This window comes from Anomaloglossus baeobatrachus, chromosome 3 (genome assembly GCF_048569485.1).
Source record: "Anomaloglossus baeobatrachus isolate aAnoBae1 chromosome 3, aAnoBae1.hap1, whole genome shotgun sequence".
Classification (NCBI taxonomy): domain Eukaryota; kingdom Metazoa; phylum Chordata; class Amphibia; order Anura; family Aromobatidae; genus Anomaloglossus; species Anomaloglossus baeobatrachus.
In genome coordinates, this window is record NC_134355.1 from 689,272,213 (window position 1) to 689,293,100 (window position 20,888).

Consider the following 20,888-nt stretch of genomic DNA (forward strand, 5'->3'; position numbering starts at 1 on the left):
ACGTCCGTGTTTTCACACGCTCTCATGACCGCGCACGCACACACGCAGGCATGTCCTTTTTTTCTCCGGCAGCACGGATGTCACACGGATTGCACACTGATGTGATCCGTGCGACATCAGTGTGACACGTACCGGAGAAAACACGGGTCTTTATAATTAAAAGATTTTCTATATTTACCTCTCTCCAGCGATGCTGTGTCCGGCTCTGCTGCCTCCCGCACCTTGTCAATGCTCATTATACTCACTGAATATTCAGTGCCCTGTGGAGCTGGAAGCAGGAGCATCGCGGGGACTTCAGTGTCGGGGACCACATCGCTGGGTGAGTATACAGCAGAGTGTGTGTGTGTATGTGTGTGTGTGTGTGTGTGTGTGTGTGTGTGTGTATGTGTGTATGTGTGTGGGTGGTGAAAACCTTGAAGCCGGAATATCGCTGGGACAGCATGGGGGACTCATCACAGTTCCTAATGAACTCTGATGTACCCGTGAAGCTGTAGCGCGGGGGCTATCAGGATGTCATCAGAGTTCATTGGGAACTCCGATGACCTCCTAGATGTCACTGTGCTTGCAGAATACTCACCTGTCCCCACGGAGCTGTCCTCGGCAGTGCTGTATCCAGCGTTGTCCCCGAGATGCTCCTGCTTCAAAGTCCTGAATGCAGTGAATAATCGATGAGTATAGTGAGCCGCAGTCAGGAGCGGGAGGCAGCAGAGTCGAAGAAAGCAGGTAAATATGGAAAATCTTTTTATTTCACAGACCCGTGTTTTCTCTGGTACTTGTCCCACGTATACAAACACAGATGTCACACGTGTGCCACACATATGACACACGTGTGACTGGTACCTGATTAAAGACGGACATCTGAAACTGGCCTAACTGGCAGCCTGACTTTCCAGTTTGCACTGACTTTGCAAAAATGGTGTTCCATTCCAAAATGACCGCAACCCTCCGGCAGCAGGTTGTCAAGCTGAAGGCCAAAGGGGTGACCCTATCAGCCATAGCAAGAGGAGTTGGTCATTCCAAGTCTATGATTTTAAGAATATTGCTTCTTTACAACATCACAAACTCTTTCAAGTCCCCCAAGAAGGCTGGTCGCCCTCGAAAGACAAAAGCAAGAGAGGACAGGGTAATGTGGAGAATCTGCATGGGTAACTGTTTCCACACTTCAGCTGGAATTGCTGCCAGTTCAGCACTGAACAGGAAAAGAATCTGTCTCGTCATACAGGGTCACGACATGTAAGAGCATTTGGACTGAAAGCTGACTCTGCAGGGACCAAACCTCTCATTAGCAGAAATAATCACAAGGCTAGACTCACCTTTGGTGAGGAGCATGCTGTGTGGACAGAGGAGAAGTGTCCTCAGGTCATTTTACTGATGAAAGCAAGTTTAATATATTTGGGTCTGATGGGAAACATTATGTTCATTGACAAACTGGAAAAAGAGTGAGAGTGAGAGGCGGTAAGTGTCATGGTTTGGGGAATGTTTTCTGCAGCAGGAGTTGGACCTCTCATACTGCTACATGGCAGAGTGAATACAAGTGTGGATCAGAACCTTCTTCATAACATGTGGTTCCTTACTTGTGTCCATCCCTCAATCAGCAGCAATTTTCATGCAGGACAATGCCCCCTGTCACACAGCAGAAGGGGTAAAGCAGCTCCTGGAAACAATGAAATGGCCACAGCCCAGAGTCCTGACCTAAACCCAATAGAAAACCCCTGGAAAATTCTTGGTCACAAAGTTATGGCCAAGAAACCGCCACAGTCACAGAACTGTGGAAGAAACTGGAAAAAGAGTGGGCCAAAATCCCCCCAGAGCAGTGTGAGAGACCAGTGATGTCCTGTGGCCGCAGATGTGCGGAAGTCATTCACAGCGACGGCCGGTGCACGTCCTACTGATTGTGACTGTTGTCACCTGCAGAACATTTACTGATCATCTCTCTCTATAGTCATTGCTGCTCTCTAATTATCATCATTACGTTTTATGGTGATAAACTTTGGATCTGTTGTAAAACCGGAGCATGGTTATCAATGGAGATTACATGATTTCTGAAAAAAGCGATCACACATTGTTCTCTAATTTTCATCTCCAGTGTATATCGCTTTATATTTTTTAATGAAACAATTATAAACAAAATAACAACAATAAGTTGAATCCTAAAATTATGTAAATTTGCAATTTAACAAACATTTTGGCAAAATAAAATGTTAGCTACTATGAAAGCAGCCAACTGGCTAATTAGTTATTTCATGGTGAAGGATACATTTTATTGCCACAAAATAATTTGCCAATTTTGCAAAAAAAAAGTCCAGAACAAGTAAAGCTTTAGTATGAGCTTATATTTCTTATATTTAATAGGAGACATAAATAGTAAGTAAAAAAAAATGACAAAAGTCAACTAAATCCATCTGAGGGATTGGAGGAAATATCAAATTGAGCTAAGGGGTTTCTGTAAAAAAAAACAAAAATGCCAAAAAACACAAGTTTTATAAAAGAAAAATAAATAAATTCAAGTGCTACAAATAAAACTGTAAAGCATGAAAACATAAAACTAAACAAATGTAAAAAATTAATATGAAAGAAAATAAAAAAAAAAGCTAGGGTCAATCAAAGAAATGTAAAACAAACATTGTTTGTTTTACATTTGTTTGACTTGCCTTTAGTAGGTTTTTTTTTTCATTTTCTTTTATATTAATTTTTATATTTGTTTATTTGTTTAGTTTTTAGTTTTTTTAAAGCTCAGCAAAATTTTAAAAAATAGGATTACTCACAATAAAAAGTACATAAAATTAAACTAACAAAGTAAAAATAAAAAAAAATAAATAAATAATTAAATAAGCTTTGTAATCACTGATGGCTACATTTGCTCTTCAATGCGATGCCGACCCTCAGGACTGGAGAGGTCTTTCTAGCCCTGGTACCACCACACAATCCCACCAGCTAGAGATGCTCTGAGGAGCAGGTGTGACTGCACACAGTGTGTTTCATGTGTTTGCACCAATAAAATAAGAAAATACAAAATAACAAAACCAACAAGGGGCTGTTACCCACTACGCCATTATTTTTGCATTGAGTTTCTTGAGTCCAGGTAAGTGTCTTCATAACCTTTTTGTTTCTGAACGGGATATAAATAGCCGAAATGTCAAACCCTTCAGTAACAATGGGGTTAACTTCGAAGAACTATTGTAATTCAGTCGGTAAAGAAGACTGCATCACTGGAGCATCTGCATGGCATGCCCGCTCTCATTTTCCTCTTGTGGTTTTATACTTTCTCTAATAGTAAAGCTCATTTACTGAATGTGCCACCAATCGTGCAAAAAGCCACTACTCGTCCACCACCAAAACCTGCTCTATAGCGGTAAAGGGTGGACATGGAAACAAGACCAGTAAATTAGCTCTAACGGTTAACGATGGAAGTCCCATCTGTCTGTGTGGCTGTCCGTTCCCATTCTCTGCTGGGCATGTTGGGGGGGGTTTCCGTGTGTTTTTGTAGTGTGACTCTGCATGGGTGTTTTTTTTTTTCTATGGGAAGAATGGTAATTTATATGTTATGCATTTTATGTTATGTGTATATTATTGTGTACTATTTAAGAACAACTACATTTTTTTCATACTGATTAAAATAAAAATTCTAAATAGTTTTTAATAAATGTCCAACATTTAATACTACTCTTTAAAAATAAAAAAAGGTTATTTAACAAGAAAAACTAAATAAATACATCTCAAAAATGTTATCATTATTATAAATTTGAAAATTTGGCAAAATTTTGAGAGCACATTATAATGATGCCAATGATTATTTTTAGTAAACTATAACTCCAAGCTTAAAAATACTTATAGTTACTGATTTTCTATATATTGGTATGAAGTAGGTTTTATATTTTCATTTTAATTAAACCATCAAACTATTAGTAAAACAATTTGTAAAAGTAGCTGGAACTTTTTTTTTTATTTTTTTTTTTTTTTAAAGTAAAAAAAGGAAATTAGAAATTACATTAAAAACACTTTTTTTTTACTATTTTTTTAAGATAATGTAGAACATTAAAATGTAAAACACTTTCTTGTTCATATGTATTTTAAAATGATTTAATGTTAAAAAGGCAAATTTTGAATAATAATTTCCATCAAAAATCAAATTGTGCTAAATTTTACAATTTTAAAATCTAAGTGTTATTTTTTATAACCTAGAAATCAGATTAAATTTAAAATTTATCAATAAAATTGTTTGTTTTTTTTACAATTTAGTCTAATTTGTTTTATTTAGAAATCTATTTTTTTTTTATTTATAAATCTTGCGTGTTATTTTTTTATAATTTAGAAATCTAAATTTGTGTTAAATTTAGTAATATAATTTGTTTTATTTTAGATAATTTAGAAATCTTATGCTTTTTATAATTTATAAATCTAATGTGTTATTTTTTTAATTTATAAATCTAAATGTGTTAAATTTTAAATTTAGAAATCTAATTTGTGTTCAATTTTAAATTTAGAAATCTAATTTGTATTCAATTTTAAATTTAGAAATCTAATTTGGGTTCAATTTTAAATGTACAAATCTTATTTTTATAAATTTAAACTCAAGTTTTTAAAGAATATATAAATTTTCTTGTAATTTTAACATACATACAAATAAGTAAAAAAAAAAACAACAAAATTAAAAGTTCTAAAATTTCCCTATATGAATTTTTTCAGGGAAAAATATATATTATTGAGTTAGTCTTTGATATACATCTTGAGAGTCTGATGATAGTTTTATCATCTAAAGCTACAAAAGTAAAATATATAGGACCAGTATTAAAAGTAATGAGGGCTTTAAAATGCAGATTTGTTTTTTAAAAAAAGTTCAAATAATTTAAACTTTAAATATGAATTTAAATTAGAAAGTTTAAAGTATCCTACTTTTTAACCGTATTCAATATTAGCATTCAAGCAAAATTATTTTGCAAATAACTTTTTTATAATGTTTAGGTTCTAGGGAGAAATAGTTTAGTTCTTTTTATAATTAAAAATGAAGAATGTAACTTTTTTTTCCGTTGACTTTGGGTGGGGTATTCAGGTGGCTGAAAGGTCAGCAGGAAGATAAACAAGACACTGATGTCCATTACCATTCTCTCACTGGTGAGGGAAACTTCAACTGGAGGTTTCTCTTTCCTTTTGACTATTTGGTGGCTGAAGAAAAGATTGTCATCTCCAAGAAAGAATCCATGTTCTCTTGGGATGAGACCGAATACAAGATCCCGGCACGTCTCACTCTTCAAGTCTGGGACGCTGACCACTTCTCAGCTGATGATTTCCTCGGTAGGAAGATTCAGAAAAACTCTCCCTATCAATGAGGAGATCGATAAAATAAATTAATTCTGAGAGTAAAATAAAAGCTAGTGAACCCATAATATATTCCCCCAACAGGTGCAATTGAGCTTGACTTGAACCGTTTCCCTCGAGGGGCAAAGACAGCGAAGCAGTGCTCCATAGACATGGTGGCCCCAGAAGTTGATTTGCCAATGGTGTCAATCTTCAAACAGAAGAGGGTGAAAGGATGGTGGCCGTTTGTTGCCAGGAACGAAAACGATGAGATGGAGCTCACTGTAAGATGGCCATCAGTTAATTCCACAAATCCCATAAAAAGGACACATTTTTTAATTTTGGGTGTCAATTGGATGATAGCTTGGTGGATAATGGGAAGTCAATTGATCAAAGGTAGGAGATTAATTTCCTTTATTCTGTTTAGGGAAAAGTAGAGGCAGAACTTCACCTCCTCACTGCAGAAGAAGCTGAGAAAACTCCTGCTGGACTAGGTCGTAATGAACCGGATCCTCTTGAAAAACCAAAGTAAGTGAAGTTATCACATCTACTACAATTACGGTGACTTAGCAAAAAATGTTGACCAATGTTGCCGACGCAGACGTTAAACAACAAGCCTCAATTTACTGCCTTATAGGATAACATCAACTAAATTAGTAAAAATGTAAGGGACCATTTTGTCACGAAAACAAGAAAATGTGCCAAAAAATCTGCGTAGTACAATTAATAGGGATCATAATATTAATACGGTACAGTGCCTGGATAGTGGAGCCGTACAGCACACCAACAATGGTCTTATTCAACCAGTCAGATCTGTACTTCCATTTTCAAATCAGTATTGGTGAAGAATTGATTTCTTTTTGCATTTTTTTTCCAAAATGGGAACAAATAGGACCTAAATAATGTGTACATCACATTGTCATGGGGTCATTGAGCAATTTAGGACTTGGGTAGATTTAAATAAAGCTTTTAGGGTTTTCCACTTTGTGCAGTCTCCTCTTGACAATGAACAAGTCACAAAGTGTCCACCTATTGTAGTCTGTGGGAAAATTGGGAAATAAGTATTCAATTTCCCTATTGCACCTCTGTAGGCAAAATTAAGTATTACACTGTCCAATTTAATCAACCCTGCATATTTTAAATATTGATGAAACAATGTGCCTGTGAGTGGGTGGATTTTGACTCCCAGAACCTCGACTACTTCAATGTTGATGGCCTAACCTAAGAACACTCCATGAATATTATGGTCCCGAAAAAACAACTTTTTTCATGCTAGGATTTTATGAAGTATACAGTTAGGTCCAGAAATATTTGGACAGTAACACAATTTTCGCGAGTTGGGCTCTGCATGCCACCACATTGAATTTGAAATGAAACCTCTACAACAGAATTCAAGTGCAGATTGTAACGTTTAATTTGAAGGTTTGAACAAAAATATCTGATAGAAATTGTAGGAATGGTCACATTTCTTTACAAACACTCCACATTTTAGGAGGTCAAAAGTAATTGGACAAATAAACCAAACCCAAACAAAATATTTTTATTTTCAATATTTTGTTGCGAATCCTTTGGAGGCAATCACTGCCTTAAGTCTGGAACCCATGGACATCACCAAACGCTGGGTTTCCTCCTTCTTAATGCTTTGCCAGGCCTTTACAGCCGCAGCCTTCAGGTCTTGCTTGTTTGTGGGTCTTTCCGTCTTAAGTCTGGATTTGAGCAAGTGAAATGCATGCTCAATTGGGTTAAGATCTGGTGATTGACTTGGCCATTGCAGAATGTTCCACTTTTTTGCACTCATGAACTCCTGGGTAGCTTTGGCTGTATGCTTGGGGTCATTGTCCATCTGTACTATGAAGCGCCGTCCGATCAACTTTGCGGCATTTGGCTGAATCTGGGCTGAAAGTATATTCCGGTACACTTCAGAATTCATCCGGCTACTCTTGTCTGCTGTTATGTCATCAATAAACACAAGTGACCCAGTGCCATTGAAAGCCATGCATGCCCATGCCATCACGTTGCCTCCACCATGTTTTACAGAGGATGTGGTGTGCCTTGGATCATGTGCCGTTCCCTTTCTTCTCCAAACTTTTTTCTTCCCATCATTCTGGTACAGGTTGATCTTTGTCTCATCTGTCCATAGAATACTTTTCCAGAACTGAGCTGGCTTCATGAGGTGTTTTTCAGCAAATTTAACTCTGGCCTGTCTATTTTTGGAATTGATGAATGGTTTGCATCTAGATGTGAACCCTTTGTATTTACTTTCATGGAGTCTTCTCTTTACTGTTGACTTAGAGACAGATACACCTACTTCACTGAGAGTGTTCTGGACTTCAGTTGATGTTGTGAACGGGTTCTTCTTCACCAAAGAAAGTATGCGGCGATCATCCACCACTGTTGTCATCCGTGGACGCCCAGGCCTTTTTCAGTTTCCAAGCTCACCAGTCAATTCCTTTTTTCTCAGAATGTACCCGACTGTTGATTTTGCTACTCCAAGCATGTCTGCTATCTCTCTGATGGATTTTTTCTTTTTTTTCAGCCTCAGGATGTTCTGCTTCACCTCAATTGAGAGTTCCTTAGACCGCATGTTGTCTGGTCACAGCAACAGCTTCCAAATGCAAAACCACACACCTGTAATCAACCCCAGACCTTTTAACTACTTCATTGATTACAGGTTAACGAGGGAGACGCCTTCAGAGTTAATTGCAGCCCTTATAGTCCCTTGTCCAATTACTTTTGGTCCCTTGAAAAAGAGGAGGCTATGCATTACAGAGCTATGATTCCTAAACCCTTTCTCCGATTTGGATGTGAAAACTCTCATATTGCAGCTGGGAGTGTGCACTTTCAGCCCATATTATATATATAATTGTATTTCTGAACATGTTTTTGTAAACAGCTAAAATAACAAAACTTGTGTCACTGTCCAAATATTTCTGGCCCTGACTGTATATAGTGTAATGCCGATCAGTTTAGTTTATTCAGGGCTGGACTCTACTTCTCATTGGTTGCCGGGCATATTTGCCAATAAAATTCATGAATACCATTTGTAGTGAGGTTTGTTTGTCTCCATGAAGGTCAAAAATGGTGTCTTGATGGATGTGATAAGACATGGAGCAGTCTATGAGTGACAGTTCTGTAGAGTAACAGTATGGTTTGTAGTTTTGTAGGTGTCGATCCAGTGAGGGTTTAGTACAGTGAAGCTCCCGAGGTTTGTGGTGACATTCATTTAGGTCTTCAAGATGCCTAATTTTGGATTCCCCACAGTGTCTTTAAAAATTTCAAGACCAAAAAGTTTTTATTTTTCTCTAGGATAAAGAAGTATTTTGAGTTCTTGCTCAGTGAAGCCCCCACAGGAACGTTCTTCACTGGTTCCCAATAATGTTGGGTTAGATGGAACCTTTGTCTCTAATTTTCTGACTACCACTCATTGTCCATTAAAGCTTTCATTGATTTTCTCATTTCCTCCTTTTTTTTTTCTCTCACCCGCTCCTTTCTTCTTCCTGATTTTCCGCCTCACCGCCATCTCCTCCGCACCAGACGGCCAGACACCAGTTTCATTTGGTTTCTCAACCCCCTGAAGTCAATCCGATACTTTATTTGGAATAATTACCGCTGGCTGATTCTGAAAATTCTCATCCTCATCCTCCTCCTTCTCATGCTGGGACTCTTCCTATACTCTTTGCCTGGATACTTGGTGAAGAAAATTCTTGCAGTCTGAGGACCTCTGCTATGGTACTGTCTTTCCGCTATCTCATGCCATTCTTCCATTTTCTATACATTCCCTGATGCTCTGCACATAAAATCTGGTATAGCCAAATACAGAAAAATGTCTAGTCCAGTGTATTATTATATACAAAGCATATACGGCCATATTGCAATTAATACACCGGGGGTACACAAATTAGTGCCCCCTGGGGGCAGTACCAACTTCAAAGAACATGTTAGACAAAGAGAAACTGGAAGATAAGGCACCAAATGATAATATAAAATTAATATTTTATTAATGTGAAATATTAAAGAGTATACAAAACATTTAAGAATAGAAAAAAATGGATGGATCACAAGAAGTGTATAACCACACATAGGGAAGGGGCAACAAGTATCATGTATAAATTACAGCACTGACCACACCCCAAACTGATCACAGGATGTACTACCCCAAACTCACAGAAATATGCAAATAGATGCATAAGAGCGAGACCGCAAGGAAGGAAATTATTATTAGGATTGGTCAAAGGCACAACTGGAGTATAATGTACCAGGGAGATCGTATATATACAGTATGTGTGTGTGTGTATATATATATATATATATATATATATATATATATATATATATATATATATATATATATATATATATATATATATATATATATATATATATATATATTGTGAGGTATCAACCGGCTGTATTACAAAAGGCCGGTATGTTTTGCAGAAGCGTGGGTGCTCTGCAATGTGAAACTGGCTGGGACCTGTGGTTCCACAGGATTGCATTCATGCAGAGCCATGGAAGGGTGTGTGATGCTGATTACACACTCCTTACCACCTGTGGGTGTGGCTCCAGGGGTTAAAGCAATCCTGTCTCTGAACCTGGGTGGAGAGTGTCTAGGGCAGTCTAGGGAGAGACTGGCTCTAGACTTCCAGTGTGTGTGCTGGAGATGGAGAGAGCAGAAGCAGGGTGTTTTGCACTCCTCCGGAGACCTTCTTTTGAAGGAAGGGGCTTTTAGGTCCATGTGTAAAGCCATGTGGCTGGAGCCAGGGGGAACCTGGAAAGGACACTAGCCACCTTAAGAGGAAGGTAACTGGGATTGGACCTGGGGTCTGGATACTGACAAGGGTCAGTGACACATGGGTGGCAGTCCAAAAGTGTGTGGACTTTATATTATGTGTTGGTCTTTGAGGAGAAAGCCAACGAACGGCATCTTTATGTTATGTGACCTGATATGGTTTATGGACCTGTTAATAAACCAGATGGTCTGTTAAAGAGACCAATTACTCTGGCGTGCTTTAATCCCGCTACCTGATGTGTGGCCCACATACACTTGGGGCCCACATTGTCACAATATATATATATATATATATATATACATGTTAATTAGTTAGGGTACAAAAGGAGGACCAGACAACACCTGATCCTAAGTATAATTCCCTGGTACAAGGTCCCAAAAGGTAAATGGAATATAAATAGTAACATATATGCGCCAATTATGAAAACAAATCAAATATAAATATGTATGGCAAATTGTAAATATACTCATATGACGTGCAATATGTACAAAAATTCACTGGTGCGTGGCCCCAAAGGATGAATAGGATATATATAGAGGCATATGCCTATAAAACCAAGGTTGGATTAATATAAACTAAGGCAGGCTTTGCACACTACGACATCGCAGGTGCGATGTCGGTGGGGTCAAATTGAAAGTGACGCACATCCGGCATCGCATGCGACATCGTAGTGTGTAAAGCCTAGATGATACGATTATGACGATTTTGCGCTCGTTATTCGTATCATCGGTGCAGCATCGGCGTAATCCATAATTACGCTGACGCGACGGTCCGATGTTGTTCCTCGCTCCTGCGGCAGCACACATCGCTGTGTGTGAAGCCGCAGGAGCGAGGAACATCTCCTACCGGCGTCACCGTGGCTTCCGTAGGATATGCGGAAGGAAGGAGGTGGGCGGGATGTTTACATCCTGCTCATCTCCGCCCCTCCGCCGCTATTGGCCGCCTGCCGTGTGACGTCGCTTTGACGCCGCACGACCCGCCCTCTTAGGAAGGAGGCGGGTCGCCGGCCAGAGCGACGGTCGCAGGGCAGGTGAGTGCATGTGAAGCTGGCGTAGCAATAATTTTCGCTACGCCAGCTATCACACGATATCGTACCTGCGACGGGGGCGGGGACTATCGCGTGCGACATTACAGCATCGGCTTGCGATGTCGCAACGTGCAAAGCCCGCCTAAATCGCAGTCAAAGGGAATCCCGCATCAGTGACACGAAAGATGTTTTATAGAACAAAAGGAACCAAATATATACGTGCAATTTAATTACCTGGTAAAAGATCCCAAGAATAAAAAGGATTAGTGAGATGTATGTGATGGTATACATGTATAATGCTAAAGGAGGCCTACATCAGCCAAGATACAGCCATAGTAGAAACTCACTCCATGATGATGAGGTTATATGTAGGTGCATATGGCAACGAAAAACCAGTGCCATATGCACTTACATTTAACCTCATCGTCATGGAGTGGGCTTTTACTATGGCTGCATCTTGGCTGTTTTTTTTGGGATCTTTTACCAGGTAATCAAATTGCACATACCATGTTTTTCGGATTATAAGACGTACTTTTCCTCCCAAAAATGTTGTGTCTTAAAATCCGAATATAGCTTACCGGTGGGGGGGGGGGCCTGTCTGTGCGGCGACTGGATGCATTTGGGCAGCCGGGTGCCTGTCGGTGCCGGCTGCCTCTCTGTCCTGAAGGCCGGCTACCTCTCCGTGCGAGTGGGCGGGCGGCCTGCTGGCTGCCACTCTGTGCGTGCGGGCAGGTGGCTTTGCGGCAGGTGTCCCAGTGTGTCCACGGTTCCAGTTTCAAATTATGGTGCCGGGAGTCCGCGCGTGTGCAGATGGAGCTCTTGGATGAGCTCCATCTGCGCATGCGCCACTCCAGGCGCCATCATTTGAACCGGGACCTCAGACAGACTGGGACACTCACCGCACCGGCCTGGTCCACCACTCGCCCGCCGCCGCTGCTGCTGCTACTACTACTGACCCGCCGCTGCTGCCATCACGGAGCTGCCACCACAACCTCTGCCTTCTGTGACCACGCTTCACCACCACTGCTGCCCTCCTCCAGTAAGACAACACCTGAGTATAAGACGGACACCATTTTTATTTATTTTTTTTACCTTTTTTTATCTCTAAATTTGGGGTGTGACTTATAAAAAAAATCCGGTATATATTTGGTTCCTTTTGTTCCATAAAACATCCTTTTTGTCAATTTGATTTTTTTCATAATTGCTGCATACATGTTACTATTTATATTCCATTTACCTTTTGGGACCTTGAACCAGGGAAATATACTTAGGATCAGGTTTTGTCTGGTCCTCCTTTTCTACCTTAACTAATTAACACACATTTATTTATATATATATATATATATATATATATATATATATATATATATATATATATATATATATACGATCTCCCTGGTACATTATAATGCAGTTGTGCCTTTGACCAATCCTAATAATAATTTCCTTCCTTGCGGTCGCGCTCTTTTGCATCTATTTGCATATTTCTGTGAGTTTGGGGTAGTACATCCTGTGATCAGTTTGGTGTGTGGTCAGTGTTATAATTTATACATGATACTTGGTACCCTTCCCTATGTGCGGTTATACACTTCTTGTGACCCATCCATTTTTTCTATTTTTAAATGTTTTTTATACTCTTTTTAATAGTCATATTAATAAAATATTATTTTCTATTCTCATTTGGTGCCTTTTCTTCCAGTTTTAGTCTAACCTGTTCTGTATTATGTACAGGCCTGTAATCGTGCCATGGTCTGTGCTAAACCTCTGATATCTCACCACAACGAACCATTGCTCGCAGATACACTGTATAGCGGCACACAAAGTTCTTATGAGCCTCTAATAATGGACCACAGGGACTCTGTGCAGCGCAGGACATGCTGTGAGCACGTTGCATTGTGCAGTCTAGTAATTAGTCTTAAGTTTATTTTTTTTTATAAGGTTTTATTAAAAATTTGCAATTTGATACAAGAAAAGACCAACAAATAATATGTGACTATCTGCTAATATCCGGAGAGTTAAAGGGAACAGGCCATTAGAAAAATAGCTATTGTTTAAATTAGTTTATGTTATATGTATTGTTGTAACTGTTGATTTTTTATTTTTTTTTTCAAATTTCACATAAAAAAACATCATCAATTTGAAAAGTCTTTTGTACAGAGCAGGATGTGGGAGTATTGTTTCACGAGAAGGAGACATGTAGCGACCTCCAGTCTGTGACTGATCTCTGATATTCGCATATCCAAGATGCATCACAGCTTCATTAAGATGTAGCAACCTCCTGCGGTAAAGCTGGTGGAGCCTTCCAGCCACATGGTCCTGTAGCCCTTGTGCTATCTACAGACTTGGACTGACAGTCTGCGTCACCGGGCAGATTCCTTGGGACAATGGCATCCATAGAAACCATAGGGCCCCATAGTAAAACTTATAATTGGCCCTACCTAAAAAAAAAAAAAAAGACGTGCAAAGCCAAGTAGGATTGGCTTAATTCCTAGCACCGGTCTTAATTAGGTGCACCTGGCTAGCTATGTCTAGAGAGCCAGGATTGGTGTTCAGTAGAAGGAGGTGAGGAATCTGGTGTTAGAGAGGATAAAAGGCAGTTTAATGGTGGTCACTCGACCAGAGCCTAAGCAGTCTTGGAGCTGATGAGCAACAAAAGTGTTAACACCCTTGAAGTTGTTCCAGAAAAGGAAGTATTTCCCTCAGAAAATTAATAATATACCCTCTACACCGCCCCTGTCGCATTTGCGATCGCACACGCCTCCATCGTTTTACAATCCTGTAACACCCCCGTCACACGTACTTACCTTCCAAACGACCTCGATGTGGGCGGCGAACATCCACTTCCTGGAGGGGGAGGGACATTCGGCGCCACCGCGACGGCAGCCGACCAATAGAAGCGGAGGAGCGGGACGTAAATATCCCACCCACCTCCTTCCTTCAGCATTGCCGGCGGGACGCAGGTAAGCTGTGTTCATCGTGCCCGGCGTGTCACACGGAGCGATGTGTGCTGCCACGGGAATGATGAACAACAGAACGTACGATTGTTAGAAAATGAGCGACGTGTCAGCGATGAACGAGAAGGTGAGTATTTCTGCTTGTTCATTGCTGTCACACGCTACGATATAACTAACGATGCCGGATGTGCATCACTTACAATGCGACCCCGCCGACATCTCGATATATCGTAGCGTGTAAAGCCCGCTGTTGGCAGAGATGAGGAGGAGGTGTAATGGGGGGCCGCACTGTGGAGAGGACGGATAGAGTGGTAGGCAGAGAAGATGGTGGAGATGTAGGGGGGGCCGCACTGTGGAGAGGATGGGTAGGTGATAGAGAAGAGGGTAGAGATGTAGGGGGGTGCAGCACTGTGGAGAGGATGGGTAGAGTGGTAGACAGAGAAGTGGGTGAAGATGTAGGACGATGCAGTACTGTGGAGAGGACGGGTAGGTGATAGACAGAGATGAGGAGGAAATGTAGGGGGGTGCCGCACTGTGGAGAGCTTTGTGGGTGAGAACAAGCAATTTAATTTGCATCCTATCATGTATGGGCAGCCAGTGCAATGACGGGCACAGCGCGGAGGCGTCCAAGTAACGATTATCCAGATAGGTGACCCTGGCTGCTGCATTAAGGATGGACTGTAGAGGAGAAAGTCTAGATAGGGGGAGACCAATTAATAGAGAGTTACAGTAGTCAAGGCGGGAGTGGATCAGGGCCACCGTGAGGGTTTTTGTTGTTTCCATGGTGAGAAAGGGGTGAATTCTAGAGATGTTCTTCAGGTGCAAGCGACAAACGTGGGATTGCATATAGGAGGTGAAGGAGAGATTGTTGTCAAGCATAACCCCCAGACAGCGAGCCTGCGGCCTAGGAGTTATCGTAGTGCCGCACACAGAGCGGGAGATGACCGGTTTAAGAAGGTTAGTATACAGCAGGAGAAGTTCAGTTTTGGAAAGGTCAAGTTTCAGATAGATTTCTATAGTTCCTTTTTAATCCATTTTTTTTAATCATCCCCCCTCTTGATTAATAACTAGTTTTTTTCACCCTCTGTCACTAACACATTTGTACTAATCCAACTAATTTTCCATTTCAGGGAGTCGCCTCCTGGTCGTTTTCACGTACTAACATTGTTTATCTCTTCTACCTGCTCCTCTCCCACTTCCGTGTCTTCTGCTTGTCTTGTTCCACGCTGCCATGGACAGTCGGCCCGACACTTCTTTCATCTGGTTCCTCAACCCGCTTAAATCCATCAAGTACCTCATCTGTAACCGATACAAGTGGCTCATCATTAAGATCGTGCTGGCGTTGCTCCTGTTGGCCATGGTGGCGCTCTTCCTGTATAGCATGCCAGGTTACATGGTCAAGAAACTGCTCGGGGCATGAAGAGACATCCAGGAGGACAGACTCGGCACTGCCTGCTCTTACTCGAGATGTTTGTTCTTTCCATCGTAGACTGTGTAGTATCGTGAGGGAGTTTCAACACAAAATTTTATTCTGTGTGAATTATTTTAGCATTTTTACTGAGAAGCCGGGAGGGCAAAAGTCCAACGAGTCAACAAGGAACCTTGGCGTTGTGTTTTCCGGTAGACTGTAGCTCCTCCTGGCTGATCGCACGAATGCTCTTTTTCTAGGAGGTTCCTAGGGGAATGTTTGCAGTAGATCAACCTGTGCAACTATGTTTGCTGTGTGTGTTGACGCGTTTTGCCCCATGCAAACTTTTTGCATGTCCTATATGTCGTTCAACTGTGGTATTAAAAGGGAACCGGTCACGAGAACAGGCCCCTTTACCTTCAGTACAGGCTCCAATGAGGTCAATCTAAGAAGCTTCCCAGAACATATCATAAATGGTCTTCCCAGTAGGAAAAAGAAGTCCCAGGGGGCATTTTCCAACTCATAGGAATCAGGATGAGCCTTTTTCAAAGTTTTGTGTGCAGCTTATGCCCATTTTTACCCAGTATTCAGGTGGGCCATCAAACAAAGTACAAGATGTCCTGATCTACCTAGTGAGAGGTTCCCCGTGAAACCTAAAAAAGCCAAGTTTTCCCTCCAACGACATATATTGAATGGAGGTTTAGGAGATTCCAAAGAGTTCCAGTTCAAACTCTGGTGAATCGATCCTCTTGATTACGAATTTCCTGTCTGAAGACCAAGTTGTAGATATCTTCAAAAGTTGCCTAAATTGTCCGAATTTTGACCACAGCTGGGCCAACGGCAAAATATCTCCTTGACCTGCGGACACTGAGTAGTTGGAGACCTGAATAAGGTCAATGAATTCACAGATTGAAATGATATCCGATCTTCCACGAAGAGGAGCGACCTCGATATCTAGAACAAAACTCCGGGGTCGCCCTCTCCTCCGGAACAAAAATGCGTTTCTCTAGAAACTGCAGCCTTTGCCTTATCGCTATAGAGCCCAAATAAATGAAACGAACGCACAAAAAAAATCTATTTTACATAATTTAACCTATTTTATCTCGAAAATAGAACAAAACAAATTTAGCACAATCTTAAGAAGTCACAAAAATTGTGGAAAAAAAAAAAGTTTGAATGAATTTGTATTTTCCTACCTAATTTCGTACTTTTCCTCTTCGATCAATGAAGAGAATTTTATAAAGTCAGATATTTCCAAAAAATGAAAAAACTTCATTATATCATTTATTTTAAGTTTTTAATAACTAATATTTTAGCGCTGTCGCGTTTCACTTTTTTTTTTTATTGTTTTTTTTTTTAACATTTTAGACCCATCTCAGTCAATAAGAGAAATAAAACACCCGATAAAACCAACGGGAAAGTCTGACAAACTGGAAATCTAGGGTTGGAGGATATAACGCGTTTCACGCACTTTTGTTTTTCTGTTTCAGAAATATTTTTAACAAAAGATTTAATTTTTTTTTTTTTGCCTTGAACAAAAAGATTTTCCCGACTATGGGCCCCAATATAATATAAAGGGATTGTGTCATCAGGAAATCTGTTATTTAAATTTTTTAGATAGAGATAAATAGATAGAGGTATATATATATTTATATATATATATATATATATATATATACCTCTATCTCTATCTATATATATATTTTTTTTATTATATATAAATATATATACATATATATTTTTATTTTATGTATATATATATTTTTTTTTTTAAAAATATATATATATTTTTTTTTTAAAATATATATATATACATAAAATAATTATATAAATATATATATATATAAAAAATAAAATATATATATATATATATATATATATACATATATATATATATATATATATACACACATATATGCACATAAAAATATATATGTGTATATATAATATATATATATATATATATATAATATATATATATATATATATATATGTGTGTATATATATCTATATATATATATATATATATATATATATATATATATATATATAGATATATATATAAAATACAAGTTTATAACTAAAATAAAAATATATATACATTATATAAATATATATATATAGATAACTAAAATAAAAATATATACAATAAAAAATGTGTATATATAATTTTTTTTATTTTTTTTTTTTTTAATTGGGCAATTTTTTTTTTATCATATTACAATTTATAACAATTGGAAATCTCTCAATTTTTACACCGGCCACAAGTTTTTTTTTTTTTTTTTTTAAGACTCTAAATTTCCTGTTTCATTAAATCGACACGTACATTAACAGCAATGAACAGACTCTGCCCCTTGTATTGAAGCATCTAATGAGCGTGTGCAGGGGGAAGAGGTGAGCTGTGACATCGCTTATTGTGATTTGGGATTCGGTGATATAGAGGTGTTAACAGTCACTGAAATCCTGCCTGTGACGATAATGAAACTCTCGAAAAGTCGGTAAGGAACACAAAGTATACGTTTAGAATAACCCCAGTGGCCATTGGGAAAACTGCAAGATTACTCCCCACCCCCACCGATGCAGATTGTGGTCTAAAACACAAAATTACCACCCAAAAAATACATATAATATCAAAACCGGATGTAAACAAGGCCGTTTTTTGATGACTTTGTCCCTTTAAGAGCCGATTTCCATGGTCTTCTGTGGTATATAAATCCTGCTTCCTGATTAAACCCTCCGCGGAATATGCTGCATCCGGCTGCGACGCGTTTCACGTCTCATCGGCCTATGTCGTCTTCTAGCTGTCGCCTTAGTTGCATTTTTTTTAGGGTAATTTCCTCGCCCCGATAGACGAAACCGACGCAATAAACCATCGATCCAACGAGAATATGGACCCGAGAGCAAACCGCTCGCGAGTATTGGACCATTAACCCACGCAGCCCCAGTTTGCGTTTGACGTGTGACCTCATCTTGACATCGCTACCCCTCCCCCATGTTATAGCAATATTGGTTTACCCCCTCCTCCATTTTCGGGGTTTGTTTTCTGCTTTGTGACCTTTGTATAGAATTTTATTGTTTTCTCGGAGTGAATTGTAATTTTTGTTTCTTCCTGTTTTGTCCTTTTTTTTGTTGTTTGTTACAATAAATGGTGACTCTGCGGCTCCAGTCGTCCTGACACCAGTCTGATGTGGCTGCTGCGGCCCCTGCGCATCGCCGCCGTGCTGCTGTGGAGACACTACCGGTGGCACTTGCTCGGCTTGCTACTGGCCGCCGTGGTGCTGGTATTCGTGGCGCTGTCCTTGTATACGATGCCAGGGGCGCTCAACCAGAGGCTCCTAAACCCCGGGAGATGAAGGGGCAGCGGCTGAGATACAGCGGCACGATGAGATACTGCAACATCTCAGGGGAGAAGGCGGATCTCTGAGGCAGCGGCACACAGGGGAGGATTAGATGCACCACGCAGCAGATGCATTACACATAAGATTAGATACACCGCTCAGCATACAGTATCACACAGGGGAGGATTAGATACACTGCTCAGCAGATGCATTACACAAGATTAGATACACCGCTCAGCAGACAGTATCACACAGGGGAGGATTAGATACACCGCTCAGCAGATGCATTACACATAAGATTAGATACACCGCTCAGCAGACAGTATCACAGAGGGGAGGATTAGATACACCGCTCAGCAGACTGTGTCACACAGGGGAGGATTAGATACATGACTCAGCAGACAGTATCACACAGGATAGGATTAGATACACAGCTCAGTAATTGTATCAAGCATGATAGGATTAGATACACAGCTTAGTAGACAGCATCACACAGGAGAGGATTAGATACACAGCTCAGCGGATGCATTACACATAAGATTAGATACACCGCTCAGCAGACAGTAGTACACAGGGGAGTATTAGATACACAGCTCAGCAGACAGTATCACACAGGATAGGATTAGATACACAGCTCAGTAATAGTATCAAGCATTATAGGATTAGATACACAGCTTAGTAGACAGTATCACATATAAGATTAGATGCAGCAGCTCAGCAGATGGCATCACAAATGACAGAATTAGATACACAGCTCAGCAGATGGTATCACACACACGATAGGATCAGATACACAGCTCAGTAATTAGTATCACCCATGAAGGGCAGATGTTCGGTGGCTTAGCTGTCAGTATCACACATAATACAGTTGGATACTCCGCAGCTTTAATGACTGGTTGGTAGCGGCACAGGTCGCAGCCCCCCGGTAGCAGGGGACACTGGGAGTTGTTGTTCCTCCTCAGTGCCGATCCTAGGACGCCTCCTGCCGATTACGTTTCTGGATTGCACATGGAGCGGCATTGAATTACTGACATAAGCCTTAAAGATGTAAGCGGCTCCTGTGATCTACTGAGGGTCACATCAGAGCACAGCGGGGGTGGATTACCCCCGGACACTGATATTTGTAGGGGACGGTTTCTTCATCATGTGACTACTTTACTAGTCTATGTTTTGTAACTCACTGGAATAAAGAATTTGTCTGAAAACGATTGATGGCCTGGATGCTTCATTTGTGTGAGAGGCTAATGGCCGTCCTAACCGCGAGTCCGGCACATTCTAATAAAAAATAGTGCAATGTTTGTGTCTCACACCCATGATACACGCTACACATCACACGACACATCCCCATTAGACCGATTTTATTTCTGAGATAGAAGAAAGACCTTTGTAGAAGCCTCTTGTTTTTGGGAAAATCGAACCGGTTCCACATCAGATTTTCAGGCATGCGCAATGTCTACTTGTATGGTGGGAGCAATCTCCAGTTCTGAATTAATCTAAAAACAAAATAATTTCTATGAGACACAAGATTTAGGCATTCACAAAAAGAAGCATCAAAGCCGTACCCATGGCGGTGCCGAATACCGGTTCTCCTGATTTCTCATAGCTGGGGAGACAGGTCCCTTTAAGAATTATCTAGTATCATTCTTTACATGTATTGCATGACAGACATCCACTGAACCTCAAAAAGAGGCATCAAAGCCATACCCATGGCGGTGCCTAATACTGGTTCTACTGATTTCTCATAGCTGGGGAGACAGGTCCCTTTAAGAATTATCTAGTATCATTCTTCATATGTATTGGATGACAGACATCCATTGAACCGCAAAAAGAAACATTAAAGCCGTACCCATGGTGGTGCCTAATACTAGTTCCACTGATTTCTCATAGCTGGGGAGACATGTTCCTTTATGGAATCATCTAGTATTATTGTTCACATGTATTGGATGACAGATATCCTCTGAACCTCTTTACGGTCTGGATTCTATACTTCAGCTGTGCTCAAACCCTTAGGTCTGTTATGGAATGTGTTAAAAATGCTGTTCACGAATTTACAAGGACCATGCTATACAGATACTG

The 20,888-nt window shown here is 40.1% G+C and overlaps 2 protein-coding genes across 5 annotated transcripts in view; one reads left to right on the top strand and one right to left on the bottom strand.

Annotated features, from left to right (window-relative positions):
- The window catches only part of OTOF (otoferlin), a 410,132-nt gene extending 393,025 nt beyond the window's left edge, over positions 1 to 17,107 (top strand). Inside the window, exons 42-45 of the mRNA XM_075341675.1 lie at positions 5,051 to 5,292; positions 5,401 to 5,579; positions 5,723 to 5,823; positions 15,306 to 17,107. Coding sequence (XP_075197790.1) covers positions 5,051 to 5,292; positions 5,401 to 5,579; positions 5,723 to 5,823; positions 15,306 to 15,486 — 703 coding nt within the window. The 3' untranslated portion in view covers positions 15,487 to 17,107. The remainder of the gene's footprint in view (positions 1 to 5,050; positions 5,293 to 5,400; positions 5,580 to 5,722; positions 5,824 to 15,305) is intronic.
- Positions 17,108 to 17,733: 626 nt separating this feature from the next.
- Positions 17,734 to 20,888, bottom strand: part of DRC1 (dynein regulatory complex subunit 1) — a 40,858-nt gene continuing 37,703 nt past the window's right edge. For 2 of the 4 annotated variants that reach the window (XM_075341313.1, XM_075341312.1), the window contains exon 18: positions 17,735 to 20,305. In XM_075341313.1, the coding sequence (XP_075197428.1) occupies positions 20,249 to 20,305 (57 nt within the window). In that variant the 3' untranslated portion in view covers positions 17,735 to 20,248. Of the gene's footprint in view, positions 20,306 to 20,888 lie in introns of all 4 variants that reach the window. The other 2 variants (XM_075341314.1, XM_075341311.1) reach the window with 2 other exon arrangements.